Source organism: Sciurus carolinensis, chromosome 6 (assembly GCF_902686445.1).
Source record: "Sciurus carolinensis chromosome 6, mSciCar1.2, whole genome shotgun sequence".
Lineage (NCBI taxonomy): Eukaryota > Metazoa > Chordata > Mammalia > Rodentia > Sciuridae > Sciurus > Sciurus carolinensis.
The window spans coordinates 133,974,365-133,991,352 of NC_062218.1; the positions used below are offsets into that span (position 1 = coordinate 133,974,365).

The 16,988-nt window shown below is 41.9% G+C and overlaps 1 protein-coding gene across 1 annotated transcript in view; it reads left to right on the forward strand.

Moving 5' to 3' along the window:
* The window catches only part of Tbc1d9b (TBC1 domain family member 9B), a 57,039-nt gene that overhangs the window by 17,357 nt on the left and 22,694 nt on the right, over positions 1 to 16,988 (forward strand). Inside the window, 2 exon segments of the mRNA XM_047555344.1 lie at positions 1,602 to 1,809; positions 3,441 to 3,635. Of these exon segments, the coding sequence (XP_047411300.1) occupies positions 1,602 to 1,809; positions 3,441 to 3,635 (403 nt within the window).

Consider the following 16,988-nt stretch of genomic DNA (forward strand, 5'->3'; position numbering starts at 1 on the left):
GTGTGGACCTGGAAAGAGTCTCTACATTCAGCCCTCACAAATTCCCCATTTGAGAAGGAGGCCAGGTAAAGGCCATTGAGTATTGCACAGGGGGCCATAGGGGCCTCCAATACCAGTATCTCTAGGAGATACCTATAAATACAACTAAGGAGGAAAAGTTTCCTCCCACTTTACTTCTCACAGCCTGAGGTGGGAAAATGCTCTTACCATCCCTAGTTCTCAGACCAGGACACTAAGTTGCAGAGAGATCCCTCAGGTGGTGAATGATCAAGCCAGGAAGTGAACACCTCAGTCAGGATGCCCTGAGGTCCCTGAGGAGGCTGTCTAGGAGGCTTTGGTAGATCAGGGTATACAGACTCCATCTCTTCCAGACCCTTGGCCAGACGGCCCCTCACAGCCATGGGCCCAGGCCTCTGGAGCCTGAAACCAGCAGGGGAAATGGACCATGTGCAGGTCTGACGTCACTGCATCCCTCTGGAGATTGGTAGAGAGGTAGATCATGATGGCTAGCCTCTACAGATCACTTTTGTTTGAGTCTCAAAGTTGTAGCTTCATGAGAAAACTGAAAGGCTGGCCACAGTCTCAGAAGTTTCCAAGTACACAGCTGTGATGGGCATAGCCAGATTCACACTGGTATATTCAGAGACCTCATCCCAGCCACACCATTTCCTGGGTTTCATTCACAGACCATGGTGTAGGCCCACAGTGCACCTTCCAGATCAGGATGTTTTGTAAGATGTCACTCTCTTGATATAAGTGATGGACTAACCTTTAGGACCTTCCAGAAAGAAAACAAGCAGGACTGGAACTTGGCAGTTTCCATCACTGTCAACCGGGGTACATGGTCAGACTGATCCAGCTGCTATAAATCCAAGGCAAGCAGGAGGCTCTCTTGGGATTGAAGAGAGATATTTATATGGACAGAAACGGGGTGAGGGCTAGGGTTCCAGACCACTTCCCACAGCCATCAGACATACTAGTAAAATTCTATTAAGCACAGCTACCACGTTTTGGTTTTAACTCCTCTTCTCCCCATTAGGAGGATTTGTTTGGGTTTCAAGGCATGTGAAGTCTTCCCAGGGTGCAGTGAGCTCTGGGTACTACCTACCCTTCCATACTGAGTGACATATCACACACTGCCCAGGTCAGCCTCCAGGTGTCCTTTGAAAGGACATATTATGTGCTACCATTTTTTACCTGGTTATATGAGTATCCTACATTTTACTTGGTCATTTAACATGCATCTTTTTTTTTTTTAATGTATCAGGGATTGAACCCAGGAGCACTTAACCCCTGAGCCACATCCCCAGCCCTTTTTAATTTTTTTATTTAGACAGGGTCTCGCTACATTGCTTATAGCCTTGCTAAATTCCTGAGGTTATCTTTAACCTTGCAATCTTCCTGCCTCAGCCTCCTGAGCCACTGGTATTACAGGTGTACACCACCATGTCTGGCTTAACATTCATCTTTAATTGAACTCTAAAATTTCCAGGCATGACTTGTTTACTGTAGAACCCCAAGGATCCTGAATTCCATATGGAAACTGTGGCCCCTTGTTGACCTTGACTCTTGTCCCACTTTTTCCTACCTTGTTTCCTTAGAGACCTAGATGCCCGAGCCAAGAATGAGTGTTACCGGGCCACATTCCGGCTGCCCAGGGATGAGCGACTGGATGGCCACACAGGCTGCACCCTGTGGACACCATTCAACAAGGTTCACATTCCAGGCCAGATGTTCATCTCCAATAACTATATCTGCTTTGCCAGCAAGGAGGAGGATGCATGCCATCTCATCATACCCCTGAGGGAGGTAAGCATCCTCTGGTCAAGGGTCAAAGGCCCTTCAAGCCCCATGGGGTCATACAGGCTGAGACCAGCTTCATGCTCTTGGGTCAGAGCTCTGTGGATGATCATGGAGGAGATTGGTTTGGCCAGCACTGACCATCCTGAATACCTGCTCCATGATGCCCCAGCCAGGGGACTCACTGGGGCCACTTGGTAAGGTCCTCTGAATGTCTAGTGGGCTCTTGGATTTCACTCCAATTGTGCTCTTCATGCACTCCCCTCAGAAAGTAGGAGTCATCCTTGATTCTGACCTCTCCCTGCTTCCTGCATCCTGACAAGACATCCTGACAGACATTCTCTCAGCACTGTCTCCAGAGCTCATTCCTTCCTCTTCATGGTCTCTACCTGGGACATCATCATCTGCCTCAAGCCGCATCAGGGAGGTCCTAACCACACCCTTTATGACACATTCTCCCACAGTAGCCACCATAATTTGAAATATCAGTCAGGACAGTGGCGTCCCACCTACGATTCTCCAGTGTTTCCTTATGGTTAGAAGAATCTCCAACTGCCTCCTGTGACCTATGAGACCTTCAGTGAGCCATCTACCCACTTTCAGACCCACTCGTGCATGCCTCACCCATGCACACATACACAATCATACATAACACATGTACCACAGACATACCACACATAAACATGCTCCCATGCACATATGACATACACATACACATGCACATGCATACAGTTATATAAACCACACAAATACACATTCACACACATGTGCACGTAATACACCATATATTCACATATACACGCCATACACAGTTTTACACATAAATCTGTGTACCCATACAAACTCTGCACATGTACAATATACATATACACACATACATGCACACACTTGCATATACATATCACACACACACATACATACATTCACACACATGTCCCAATTCCCACCCTGCTCACTCTATCCCAGCTTCTCCAGCCAGTCTCACGCCCACTCCATGATGGTTGCTGTGCCCTCTGCCCTGGTCTCTTCCCCAGCTCCTTACCTGGTTGGACCAGGTTGCAGGGCATTCACTGCCTCCCTGGAGGTGTCTTTAGTGTACAGTAGCCCAGTGGCCTTCCACTTGACCTGTTGCCAGCACTTATCCCAAGTGCTTAGGCTTAGTCTCTGTGTCCCTTGTTTGTCCCATGCCTTTCACCCCTATGTTGCTCTCTTTACACCTCAAAGGGGGTCAGAACCAGGCTCCTGACATACTGTCAAAACATGTTCCTTAGCACAGACTTGCAGGGAGGAGCGGTTTGCTATGCTTTAGAGAAGTAACTGGTAGTCTTTTGAGAAGCCAGTAGGGGGCAGCAGCTGAGCTGAGCACCAAACATTTTATATTATCATCCTTGTATGGCCCTGCAGGGCCAGAGTGCTCACCCCTGTCAAAAGACAAAAAGGGAGAGTTAGATTTGCAAGTGCCTTGCTGAGGGTCACATTGCAGTAAGTGGCAGAGTTAGAGTCTGAATCCTTTTGGGCCACTCTTGGCTTTGTGCCCAGGAGGATAGCCCTAGGACCACTGTGCTCTTCTCACAGTCACAAAGCACACCCCCGCTTACAAGCTAAGATGCAAATGCCCAAGACTGCTTTTGCCTTCTTAGGTGACCATTGTTGAAAAAGCCGACAGCTCCAGCGTCCTGCCCAGCCCTCTGTCCATAAGCACCAAGAGTAAAATGACCTTCCTGTTTGCCAACCTAAAAGACCGAGATTTCTTGGTTCAGAGGATCTCCGACTTCCTCCAGAAAACACCATCCAAGCACCCAGATGGAAGAAAAGCCAATGTTTTGGACCCAGAGGTAAGAGAGGTCCCTTGGGAACAGCCAGTTTCAAGTTATGACTACGGGAAGGACCAGGGCAGCCCCTGACCTCCCCACTGAGCTCAACCCCTGTGGTGCCTGTTGTGGGCATCAAGCGGGAGGGAGACTTTCACAACATTGCCTGATGACATCATGCCTCTCTGTCCACTCCCTCCAGTCCTCCTCACTCTCACCCAGCCTACCTCAAGGCCCATTCTCCATGAGAAACCTCTGGCTGAATCAGTCCCCCTCATCTCCATCCTTTATGAACTTTTGCTGTACTGAGAGTAAGGGCCATACTGTTGAGGCCTGTCCTCCTTGGTTTTACGCACATGGCATATGCTTCATCCATCATTCAGTCTGAGGCTCTTAACAGGAAAAGACTCCTCTTTTGTTTGTGGTGCTAAGGATCAGACCCAGGGCCTCAAGCATGATAGGCAAACATTCTACCACTGAGCTACACCCCCAGCCCAAAATTACTTTTTAAAGGCTTAACCACAGTATCATTATCATGATTCCTTAATATCAAGTTTTTTTTATAGCTGTGCCTTGGTAACCATGGAGAATTGGACCCAGGACCACCCCCTCAAACCCCAACATCCATGGATGCTCATATCCCTTATATAAGATGGCACTGTATTTGCATATATCCCATACACATTCTATAATATACTTTAAATCATCTCAATGATTTACAATGTAAATGCTATGTAGTTGTTCTATTATATTGTTTAGGGAATAATGGCAAGGAATAAAAAGTCTGCACATGTTCAGTATAGATGCAATTTTTCTCCTCTGAACATTTTTCCATCTGCATTTGATTAATTCCACAGATGAAGAATCCATGGATGCAGAAAGATAACAATTCACATTTCTTCAAGTGCAGGTGTACTTTTTACAGTTTGATTGTTTGAACTGAGGTACACTAAAATCATCCATACATTACAATTGGTTGATGTGTCTTAAAACCACCCACCTTTTTTTTTTTATGGTACTGGGGATTGAACCCAGAGGTGCTTAACCACTGAGCCACATTCCCAGCCCTTCTTTGTATTTTATTTAGAGACAGGTTCTCACTGAGTTGCTTAGGGCCTCGCTAAGTTGCTGAGTCTGGCTTTGAACTCGAGGTCCTCCTACCTCAGCCTCTTGAGTTGCTGGGATTACGGGTGTGCACCACAGTGCTCTGCTTTAAATTTCTCTCTCTCTCTCTCTCTTTCTCTATTTCTCTTCCCTTCCCACCCCCTTGCTCTCTTGCAGTATTTTATTGAAATTTGGGCTCTTTATGCTGTGGAGTCTCTCATAGTCTGCTTTTCTGTTTGTTTGTTTTTTGGTTTTGGGGTTTTTTTGGCAGTACTGGGAATTAAACCCAGGCCTCACACATACTAGGCACATGCTGACTGAGCTATACCCCCAGCCCCACAGTCTGGTTGTTGTTGATTGCATCCCCTGCAGGTTCTTTGTTTTGTTTTGTTTTGTTTTGTTTTTTGGGTGCTGGGGATCGAACCCAGGGCCTTGTGCTTGCAAGGCAAGCACTCTACCGACTGAGCTATCTCCCCAGCCCCCCTGCAGGTTCTTAACAAGTTCCTTCATCCCTTATATACTATAAGTAGGTTTAGCAGTGAAATTCAGAACCTCCATCAAATTTAAGGTAAACTGATTTTTGTTTGGGGCAGGTCTACCTGTAGATAGTATTAAGGCACTGTGGACCTCCAACAAGAAGTATACGACACCTGGCTACCTTTTTACGTGCTAATAGCACATGGATGAGCATTACTCAGATCCATCCATTCATTAGAAACTGCAAAATGGTATCACCTAATTCTACCATTCCTTCCCATTCATGGGAATACTTGCATGAATAGAAACTTTCCCTTGTTAACTAGTTGGTTACCCCAAAGCACAGTTCATATAAGAAAGAGAGAGTATATCTTTTAGTCTTTCCTTTTATTTACTAGTTACCAAAGTGATGATCAGTTTGTTTTTTAGCATCCTCCAAATGTGACCAATTAGTTTTTCAAGTTTATTTCTTAGTGTAATTATGACCCTCTGAATCTAAGCAACCTGATTTGTATCCATCCATTACAGTCATTATTCTTACTCCATCTGTGACCAGAGGGGGCTTATTCAGGTTGGCACCTGAGTTTCTTTGACATGATCCTGGTGGTTTTTGATAGGTTCCTTGCTTTCTGGAATAACAAGATGGGTATGCTGCTCTTGGTATTCAATCTAAATTTGTGGAAAACCTTAACCATTGCAAGATTTTATATAGAAATGCACAAATTTGGCTTCTCTGAAAAAAAAAAGAAAAAAAAAACTCAGCAGGGCTGAGGGTGTAGCTCAGTGATGGAGCATTGGCCTAGCATGTGAAAGGCTCTGACTTTAATCCCCAGCACTGCAAAATACAAACAAAAAAGAAACAGCAGCCCTACACTACAAGACCCTGTTCCCACTGGGCAGCATTGGAACTCAGTGAAGGCATATGCCATCCAGCTCTCTAGAGCCTACCTGGTCAGGTCTGTGTAGTCTTTTAAATTTCCCACCCCTGTAGTAGATGCTCAATAAATTCTTTCTTTTTTAAATTTATTTTTATTGTTAACAAATGGGATACATGTTGTTTCTGTTTGTACATGGAGTAACAGCATACCATTTGCATAATCATACATTTACATAGGGTAATGAGGTTTGATTCATTCTGTTATTTTTTTCTCCCCCCCACCCCTCCCACCCCTATTTTCCCTCTATACAGTCCCTCCTTCCTCCATTCTTGCCCCCCTCCCACCCCCCCATTATGTGTCATCATCCGCTTATCAGTGAGATCATTCGTCCTTTGGATTTTTGAGATTGGCTTATCTCACTTAGCATGATATTCTCCAATTTCATCCATTTGCCTGCAAATGCCATAATTTTATTATTCTTTATAGCTGAGTAATATTCCATTGAATATATATTCCACAGTTTCTTTATCCATTCATCAATTGAAGGGCATCTAGGTTGGTTCCACAGTCTGGCAATTGTGAATTGAGCAGCTATGAACATTGATGTGGCTGTATCTCTGTAGTATGCTGATTTTAAGTCCTTTGGGTATAGGCCGAGGAGTGGGATAGCTGGGTCAAATGGTGGGTCCATTCCAAGTTTTCTAAGGAATCTCCACACTGCTTTCCAGAGTGGCTACACTAATTTGCAGACCCACCAGCAATGTATGAGTGTACCTTTTTCCCCATATCCTCTCCAAGACCTATTGTTGCTTATATTCTTGATAATCGCCATTCTAATTGGGGTGAGATGGAATCTCTTAGTGTAGTTTTGATTTGCATTTCTCTTATTACTAAAGATGGTGAACATTTTTTCATATGTTTGTTGATTGCTTGTAGATCTTCTTCTGTGATGTGTCTGTTCATATCCTTAGCCCATTTGTTGATTGGGTTATTCGTATTCTTCGTGTAGAGTTTTTTGAGTTCTTTATATATTCTGGAAATTAGTGCTCTATCTGAAGTTTGAGTGGCAAAGATATTCTCCCACTCTGTAGGCTCTCTCTTCGCATTGCTGATAGTTTCCTTTGCTGAGAGAAAGCTATTTAGTTTGAATCTATCCCAGTTATTGATTCTTGCTTTTATTTCTTGTGCTATGGGAGTCCTGTTAAGGAAGTCTGATCCTAAGCCAACAAGTTGAAGATTTGGACCTACCTTTTCTTCTATAAGATGCAGGGTTTCTGGTCTGATTTCAAGGTCCTTGATCCATTGTGAGTTGATTTTTGTGCAGGGTGAGAGATAGGGGTTTAGTTTCATTCTATTGCATATGGATTTCCAGTTTTCCCTGCACCATTTGTTGAAGAGGCTATCTTTTCTCCATTGCATATTTTTGGCCCCTTTGTCTAGTATGAGAAAATTGTATTTATTTGGGTTTGTGTTCGTGTCCTTTATTCTGTACCATTGATCTACCTGTCTATTTTGGTGCCAATACCATGCCGTTTTTGTTCCTATTGATTTGTAGTACAGTTGAAGTTCTGGTATTGCGATACCCCCTGTTTCATTCTTCCTGCTAAGGATTGCTTTAGCTATTCTGGGTTTCTTATTCTTCCAGATGAATTTCATGATTGCTTGCTCTATTTCTGTAAAGTACGTCATTGGGATTTTAATTGGAATTGCATTGAATCTATATAGCACTTTTGGTAGTATGGCCATCTTGACAATAGTAATTCTGCCTATCCAAAAACATGGGAGATCTTTCCATCTTCTAAGGTCTTCCTCAATTTCTTTCTTCAATATTTTGTAGTTTTCATTGTAGAGATCTTTACCTCTTTGGTTAGATTGATTCCCAAGTATTTTATTTTTTTGAGGCTATTGCAAATGGAGTTGTTTTCTTCATTTCCCTTTCAGCTGTTTTGTCGCTTGCATATAAAAATGCTTTAGGGGGCTGGGGAGATAGCTCAGTCAGTAGAGTGCTTGCCTTGTAAGCACAAGGCCCTGGGTTCGATCCCCAGCACCCAAAAAAAAAAATACTTTAGATTTATGCGTGTTGATTTTATAGCCTGCTATTTTGCTGAATTCATTGATGAGGTCTAGAAGTTTTCTGGAGGAGGTTTTTGGATCCTCTAAATATAGAATCATGTCATCAGCAAATAGTGACAGCTTAAGTTCCTCTTTTCCTATTCATTTCCCTTTAATTTCTTTGGTCTGCCTAATTGCTCTGGCTAGAGCTTCGAGGACAATGAATAGAAGTGCTGAAAGAGGACATCCCTGTCTTGTTCCCATTTTTAAAGGGAATGGTTTCAGTTTTTCTCCATTAAGAATGATGTTGGTCATGGGCTTAGCATAAATAGCCTTTACAATGTTCAGGTATGTTCCTACTATCCCTATTTTTTCTAGTGTTTTGATCATGAAGGGGTGTTGTATTTTGTTGAATGCTTTTTCTGCGTCAATTGATATAACCATATGATTCTTATCCTTAAGTCTATTGACATGATGGATTACGTTTATTGATTTACGGATGTTAAACCATCCTTGCATTCCAGGGATGAACCCCACTTGATCATGGTACACGGATTTTCTTAATATGTTTTTGGATACAGTTTGCCAATATTTTGTTAAGGTTCTTTGCATCTATATTCATCAAGGATATTGGTCTAAAATTTTCTTTCCTTGATGTGTCTTTTCCTGGTTTGGGTATGAGGGTGATATTAACTTCATAGAATGAGTTTGGTAGGGTACCCTCCTTTTCTATTTCCTGGAATACTTTGAGAAGTATTGGAATGAGTTCTTCTTTGAAGGTCTTGTAGAACTCGGCTGAGAATCCGTCTGGTCCTGGGCTTTTCTTGAATGGTAGATTTTTAATGGCTTCTTCTATTTCATTGCTTGATATTGATCTGTTTAAATTGTGTATGTCCTCCTGGTTCAGTTTGGGAGGAGCATTTGTCTCTAGAAATTTGTCAATGTCTTCGGTAGTTTCTATTTTGTTGGAATACAGATTTTCAAAGTAGCTTCTCATTATGTTCTGTACCTCAGTGGTGTCTGTCGTGATATTTCCTTTTTCATCATGAATTTTAGTAATTTGAGTTTTCTCTCTCCTTCTCTTTGCTACTGTGGCTAAGGGTTTGTCTATTTTGTTTACTTTCTCAAAGAACCAACTTTTTTGTCAATTTTTTGAATCGTTTCTTTTGTTTCAATTTCATTGATTTCAGCTCTGATTTTAATTATTTCCTGTCTTCTTCTACTTTTGCTGTTATTCTATTCTTCTTTTTCTAGGGCTTTGAGCTGTAATATTAGGTCATTTAGTTGTTGACTTTTCATTCTTTTCTAGAATGTGCTCCATGCAATGAATTTTTCTCTTAGTACTGCCTTCATAGTGTCCCAGAGATTTTGATATGTTGTATCGTCATTCTCATTGATCTCTAAGAATTTTTTTTAATCTCCTCCCTGATGTTTTTTGTTATCCATGTTTCATTCAATAGCATAATATTTAGTCTCCAGGTGTTGGAGTAATTTCTGTTTTTTATTTTGTCATTGATTTCTATTCTCAGTCCATTATGATCTGATAGAACACAAGGCAGTATCTCTATTTTTTTTGCATTTCCAAAGGGCTGCTTTGTGGCATAACATATGGTCTATTTTCGAGAAGGTTCCATGTGCTGCTGAGAAGAAAGTGAATCCGCTCGTTGATGGACGGAATATTCTATATATGTCTATTAAGTCTAGGTTATTGATTGTGTTATTGAGTTCTATGGTTTCTTTGGTTGGTTTTTGTTTGGAAGATCTATCTAGTGGTGACAGCGGTGCATTAAAGTCACCCAGAATTATTGTGTTGTGGTCTATATGATTCCTGAAATTGAGAAGGATTTGTTTGATGTACAGGGATGCACCATTGTTTGGGGTATAAATATTTACTATCATTATGTCTTCCTGATTTATGGTTCCCTTAAGCAACATGAAATGTCCTTCTTTATCCCTTCTGACTAACTTTGGCTTGAAGTCCACTTTATCTGATATAAGGATGGAAACCCCTGCTTTTTACTGAGTCCATGTGCGTGGTAGGTTTTTTCCCATCCTTTCACCTTTAGTCTGTGGATGTCTTTTTCTATGAGATGAGTTTCTTGCAGGCAGCATATTGTTGGATCTTTCTTTTTAATCCATTCTGCCAGTCTATGTCTTTTGATTGATGAGTTTAGGCCATTAACGTTCAGGGTTATGATTGAGATATGATTTGTATTCCCAGTCATTTGGCTTATTTTTGGTTTTTAAGTTGGCTTGGTTTCTCCTTTGAGTGGTTTTTCTCTAAGGTAGTTCCTCCCTTTGCTGACCTCCATTGTTCTTTTTCATTTCCTCCTCATGGAATATTTTGTTGAGAACATTCTGTAGTGCAGGCTTTCTATTTGTAAATTCTTTTAACTTTTGTTTATCATGGAAGGATTTTATTTCATCTTCAAATCTGAAGGTTAGTTTTGCTGGGTATAGGATTCTTGGTTGGCAATCATGTTCTTTCAGAGCTTGAAATATGTTGTTCCAGGCCCTTCTATCTTTTAGAGTCTGGGTTGAGAAGTCTGCTGCTATCTGTATTGGTTTCTCCGTATATATAATCTGATGCTTTTCTCTTGCGAACTTCAAAATTCTATCTTTATTTTGACTGTTAGGCATTTTCATTATAATGTGCCTTGGTGTGGATCTGTTGTGATTTTGTGCATTTGGTGTTTTCCATTTCATTCTTCAGGTTTGGGAAATTTTCTGATATTTCATTGAATAGGTTGTTCATTCCTTTGGTTTGTATCTCTGTGCCTTCCTCAATCCCAATAATTCTTAAATTTGGTTTTTTCATGATGTCCCATAGTTCTTGGAGATTCTGTTCATGATTTCTTACCATCTTCTCTGTTTGTTCAACTTTGTTTTCAAGGTTAAATATTTTGTCTTTAATATCTGAGGTTCTGTCTTCCAGGTGTTCTATCTATTGGTTATGCTTTCTATGGAGTTCTTATTTTGGTTTATTGTTTCCTTCATTTCAAGGATTTCTGTTTGGTTTTTTTTTGAGAATCTCTATCTCTTTGTTGAAATGATCTTTTGCTTCCTGCACTTACTCTTTCTGCTTATTGGTATTATCATTCATTGCCTGCATTTGCTCTCTTATCTCATCCTTTGCTTTGCGAATCATCTTAATCATGTATAATCTGAAGTCCTTTTCTGACATTTCTTCTAACATACTGCCATTGGATTCTATTAATATAGAATCTAGATTTGTTTGGATCATTTTCTTCCCTTGTTTTTTCATGTTGTTCATGTATCTTCCCCTCTAGCAGTGCAGATCTGGGGTATTACAGATTTTCCCCTATAGGCTTAGAGTGGGCCTATAGGTTTCCAAAACCCTTTCTTTAAAGGGAGATCAATATTAGCAGTGCCCAATTCAGACACTATGCAATCCTAGACCAAATAGCCCCTATGAGGGCAATAACAAAATTGTCATAATAAACAGAATGAGTTCAAATATTATCTTCAGTAAAACAAACAGATTTGCAATAAGGTCTGCAGTTTCAAATGGAGGACAAAGAGGTTGCAGAGGGATGTAGAATGTGGCTGTTAATGGGATAGAAAGAATATACAGAAGTTCTAGATAATAGAAAGGGTGAGGGTGTAATCAAAGAAATCGGATGTTAGCATGCAAAAAAGGGAGAAAGAGACTCTGAGGGAACAAGTAAACCAAAGGAAAAGAGAGCAAGAAAAGTAAAGAAATAAAAACTTAAATATTTTCAATAAGGAGAAAAAAGAAAATCTACAGTATAACAGTCATATAGTAATGAAACCTCCCAGAGTTCAGTAGCCTGATGCATGAGAGGTACCTGACAATGAGCTTCAAGGCGTCTCAGGATGGGTTTTGCCCCACCTAAAGATCAGAGCTACGGCTTCCAGGATTATCCAAGATGGCCGCTCTGGCTTCCAAATGTGTTGGCAAATGGGGAGCTGCAGCTCAGGGTGTGGCCATGGTCAGCAGGAGGTCCTAGAGGCGGGATGCAGTTGGTCAGGCAGGGGTTCTGGAGGTTGGGTGTGTTTGGTGTGGTTGTGGGATCCTGGAGGCCGGTTGCAATCAGTGGGTCTGGGGTCCCGGTGATAGGGCGCAGTCATTTGGTCTGGGGGTCCTGGCGGCAGGGAGCAGTCAGTCGATGTGAGGGCCCCAGAGGCAGGGAGTGATCAGTCGGGCTGAGGGATCCTGGAGATGGGGCTCAGTCAGTCTGGCCAGGGGTCCTACGGGGCCTGGCTGTTGTCTCAAAATGGCAGCAGCCATGTGTAATCAAACCTGCAGGTACTGTAACAGTGAACTTCCAGGGAACAGCAGGCAGCTGGTGCTCCACTGGCCGTCAGCGATCAGTTTGCTGACTGTTGTTGGAGGATCAGGAGGTGAACCTCGTGCGTTGGGTGATGGATAGGAGTAAGGCAGGCGATGTACAGGCGAGAGGCAGGCAAATGGCAGATGATAGGCACCTGACAGTGAGCAATCAAGAAACAGATTATCCTCTGCTTGAAACCGGAGTTCCGGTGCGACAAGGAACGCAGCCTCCCTGTAGTCCGCCATCTTGGATCTCCTCTCAATAAATTCTTAAATAGGTGAAGAATGGAATGGAAAAGGAATGGGCAGAAATAGGGTTGGTAGGAGACATTAAGAAATGTTTCCTAGATGGTGGAATGAGACAAACATGGTTACCCTTGGTACATGTATGATTACATGAATGGTGTGACTCTACATTGTCACACCTTTCATGTAATCATTGTGTACAACCAGAGAAATGAAAAGTTGTAGACCATTTGTATACAATGAATCCAAATGCATTCTGCTATCATGTATAACTAAATAGAAAAAACTGTAAAAAATTTTTTTTAAATAAATGTTTCTTGAAGGATGTTGGGCTTGATCTGGGATTTCAAGAAAGGGTAAAGTTGGATTGCTTGAAAGGGATGTAAGCAGGGTACAGGAACTGCCTCCACCTTTACAAGGCTCAACACCATTAAGGACAGGGCCCTACAGCCCAGAGTAAGCATGGACTGTAGCCTTTTCCAAACATTCACCATTGGTTCATTCAGCATATTTTTACTGTGTTCCTGTTGGGTACCAGCTGCTCTCCTAGGCAGCAGGCACAGAATAGTAAACAAATTAAGCAAAACTTACACTCTCTTAGAACTTATATTCTAGTGAGAGAGACACTAAACAAATAAACATATATGTCAGACAGTTCAGGGGCAATGGATAAAAATAAAGCAAGATCCCTTGTAGGTTCATAAGAATTTATGAATGGGTTTTTCTATTTCTGCAAAAAAAAGTCTTTGAGATTTTGTTAGGGAAATGCATTAGACTACTTTGGACAGCACCAATACCTTAAAAATATTGAGTCTTCCAAACTATTAACATGGAATTTTTTCCATTTATTGGCATCTTCTTTAATCTCTTTCAGCAACTTTTATGGTTTTCAGGGCCCATGTCTTTCACCTCTATGGTTGAGGTTATTCCTAAATATGTTAGTTGGATTTTTTTTTTTTTTTTTTTTTATGCTATCGTAAATTGAATTGTGTTCTTTCCTGTATTTCTTTCTTGGATTGTTCATTGTTAGGGTTTGGAAGATATTTTGAAGGTAGGTCTGAAGGACAGGTGGATTAGACATGGGGTATTGGAAGAAGGGAGGGTTAAAGATGATACCAGGTCAGCTTCTTCAGGAACCTATTTGGAAAACAAACTCCAGACAATCAGAAATAATTGCAGTAGCTTTGGCATAAGAACTGGTGTGACACTGAAAATATTTAAGTGTCAGAATAAGCGTAGATAATGGGGATAAAGGTGACAGTATATAAATTATATAGGCTCCGTGATAGAACTACAGTATCATGAAAATATGAGCTAAATTGGACAGAATGGCACATGCCATAATCTCAGTGACTCAGAAGGTTGAGGCAGGAGATTGCAAGTTTGAGACCAGACTCAGCAACTTACCAACACCCTGTCTCAAATTTAAAAAAATTAAAGTGCTTGGGATGTAGCTTGGTGGTAAAGTGTCCCTGGGTTCAATCTTCAATACCAAAAAAATGGAGGGAGGGATAGCTAATTAACACTCCCTTGCAAAAAAGTGACCCGTTATTCTTTGTTGACCTTTATCAAAATTTCTGGGAAGAATTGCCTAAACTCACTATATTCTTTTCTCCTCTGTCAAATCTTTTTTTTCTATCAGAAAGTAGATATTTGGGGCTGGGATTTCGACTCAGTGGTAATGTGCCCACCTAGCACATGTGAGGCACTGGGTTCAATCCTCAGTACCACATAAAAATAAATAAAATAAAGGCATCGTGTTCATCTACAACTAAAAAAATATTTTTAAAGTACATATTTATGTTCTGTTAGGCTTGTGCTAGTAGCTTTACATAGTTCCCTTAGTCCCCACTTTTTGAAAAAAATTTTTTAGTTGTTGATGAGTCTTTATTTGATTGATGGATCAATGTATGGTGCTGAGACTCAAACCCGGTGCCTCACACATGCCAGGCAAGCACTCTATCAATGAACCACAATCCCAGCCCTATTTCTCACTTTTTAAGATGTCAGTTGCCTGCTATGAGTAGTATTGAAAATATCTAGTAATCCTTTTCTTTCTTCTTTCCTCCCTCTTCCTGCCAATATTTGTTTTAAAAGTTATATTTTTATTCTTAGTTAATAAGAATAGGGCAATCAATGAGTTTATTTTACTTTCCATATAACTTCTTAGCTTGTATTTTCCTTCTTTCCTTCCTTCCTTCCGCCACAGTGACAAAACATGTGAGTTAATCAACTTATAAAGAGGAAAGGTTTGTTCTGATTCACAGTTTTAGAGATTTCAGTCCATGGTCGCTCAACCCCATTGCTTTGGACCTATGGCAAGGCAGAGAACATCATGGTGGGAACATGTGGTGAGGGAGACCAGTTCACTTCATGACAGTCAGAAAGCAAAAAGAGGAAGAGAAAGGGACTGAGGACCCAAAATCCCCTTCAAGGGCACACCCCTAGTGACCTAACTTACTTCCACTAAGTCCCACTTCCCTAAGATTTCACCACCTCTCCATAGTGCCACAGTCTGGTGACCAAGCCTTTAACATGTGAACCTTTAGAGGACACTTAGAAAAATCATAGCAGGGAGGTTAACTTTTTATTTGAAGTATATAGCATGTACAATAATCCCTCCATATCCACCAGTTCCATATCTGTGAAGTCAGCCAACCATGAATCAAAAATATTTTTTAATTGCATCAGCAGGGCACAGTAGGATACCTGTAATCCCAGCAACTTGGGAGACTGAGGCAGAAGGATCACAAATTCAAGGCCAGTCTGGCCAACTTAGCAACATCCTTTCTTTTTTTTTTTTTGCGGTGCTGGGGATTGAACCCCGGGCCTTGTGCTTGCAAAGCAGGTGCTCAACTGAGCCATATTCCCAACCCCAGCAACACCCTTTCTAAGGATGAAGTTCATGGAAGAGCACTTGCCTAGCATGTGCCAGACCCTGGGTTTAATTCCCAGAACTGGAAAAAAAAATTTGCACTGAACATTTACAGTATTTTTTTCTTCTCCTTTTCCCCTAAATATAGTATAACAGCTATTTACGTAGTATTTACACTGTATTAGGTATTATACATCATCTAGGAGGATGTGCAGAGGTTAAAGACAAATACTGCTAAAGGAATTTAAGCATCCTTGGATTTGGGGTGGGGTTGTGGAACCAATCTTCTGTGGATACCAAGTGTTGACTGTATGCACTGAAATGCATAGATCATAGTGTATAGCTTGATGAATTTTCAAAAAGTGAACACAATGTGTGTGCAGCACCATTTAAAGAAAAGGGAGGGATTTTAGGGGTGATTCTAGCAAGATTATATACTGATGAAAAGGAATCCAGTGCAAAGGGAACAAAACAGTGTTGAGAACTGGAGTCAGTTAGAGAAAGGTCCAGAGGTGAGAGGAGAAGGGATCCTGGAAGGGGTAGAAGATCCAGGCCTGGTGTACATGGACACAGAAGCAGAAAGGTGGACCTGTCAGGAGGGTTTCCAGGGAAGACCTCTCAGATTGCTTCTGCTTTTTCTTGCTCAGTGAGATAAGGAGCAAGAAGTAAGGACAAGCAGGTGATTTTGGAGGTGTGTGCTGGATAAATGTATGAGATGGTTACCTGGAGAAAAGGGAGGGACCTGAACTAGGAAAATATAAAATCCAGCATCACTTCATGCCCATCTGAGACCAGTGAGCCTGAAAGTAAGGTGTGACTCCACCTGGGCCTCAGCAAAAACAGCCAGGGCCTGTCAGCATGGCATCAAGCTCACCATCTCGGTGGGAGCTCATGTCTATCATGAAGGATGCATCATGGAGTCTGCCTCATTCCTAGGCCCCATGTGGTGGTGCAGCCCTTGCAGGGTGTCAGCAGCCCTTGCATCCTCCCTGGATCACCCCACCATTCCTTGCAGAGGTTCCACTGCATTTCCTTGGTGGCAAGTGTGTGACACAGTGGCCTAAACACACCCCTGGCCCAGACTAACATCAAAGGGGCCATAACATCAAGCCTCTGCAGATCTCATGAAGCACAGGGCCTGAAAATGGAGAGGATGTTCCCCAGATAAAAATGGCAGCTGCTGATGGCAGAAGTGGAAGTGGATCCCAGGGAGCCAAGGACCAGTGACCGCTTGACAGCAGTGTTGTTCTTCCTGCTGGACACTCAGGGAAGAAGCTGAAGAGAGAATACAGACATGGGTACTGGCTCTAGAACCACCTGACCACACAGTCTGGGAGATTAAGTGCTCCCTGAACAGGCTGGCTCCATTTGCATTGAGCTCACCTAGAAACCAGATGCCTGCAGTACCAGCAGAGGGTCAGTATTGGCAG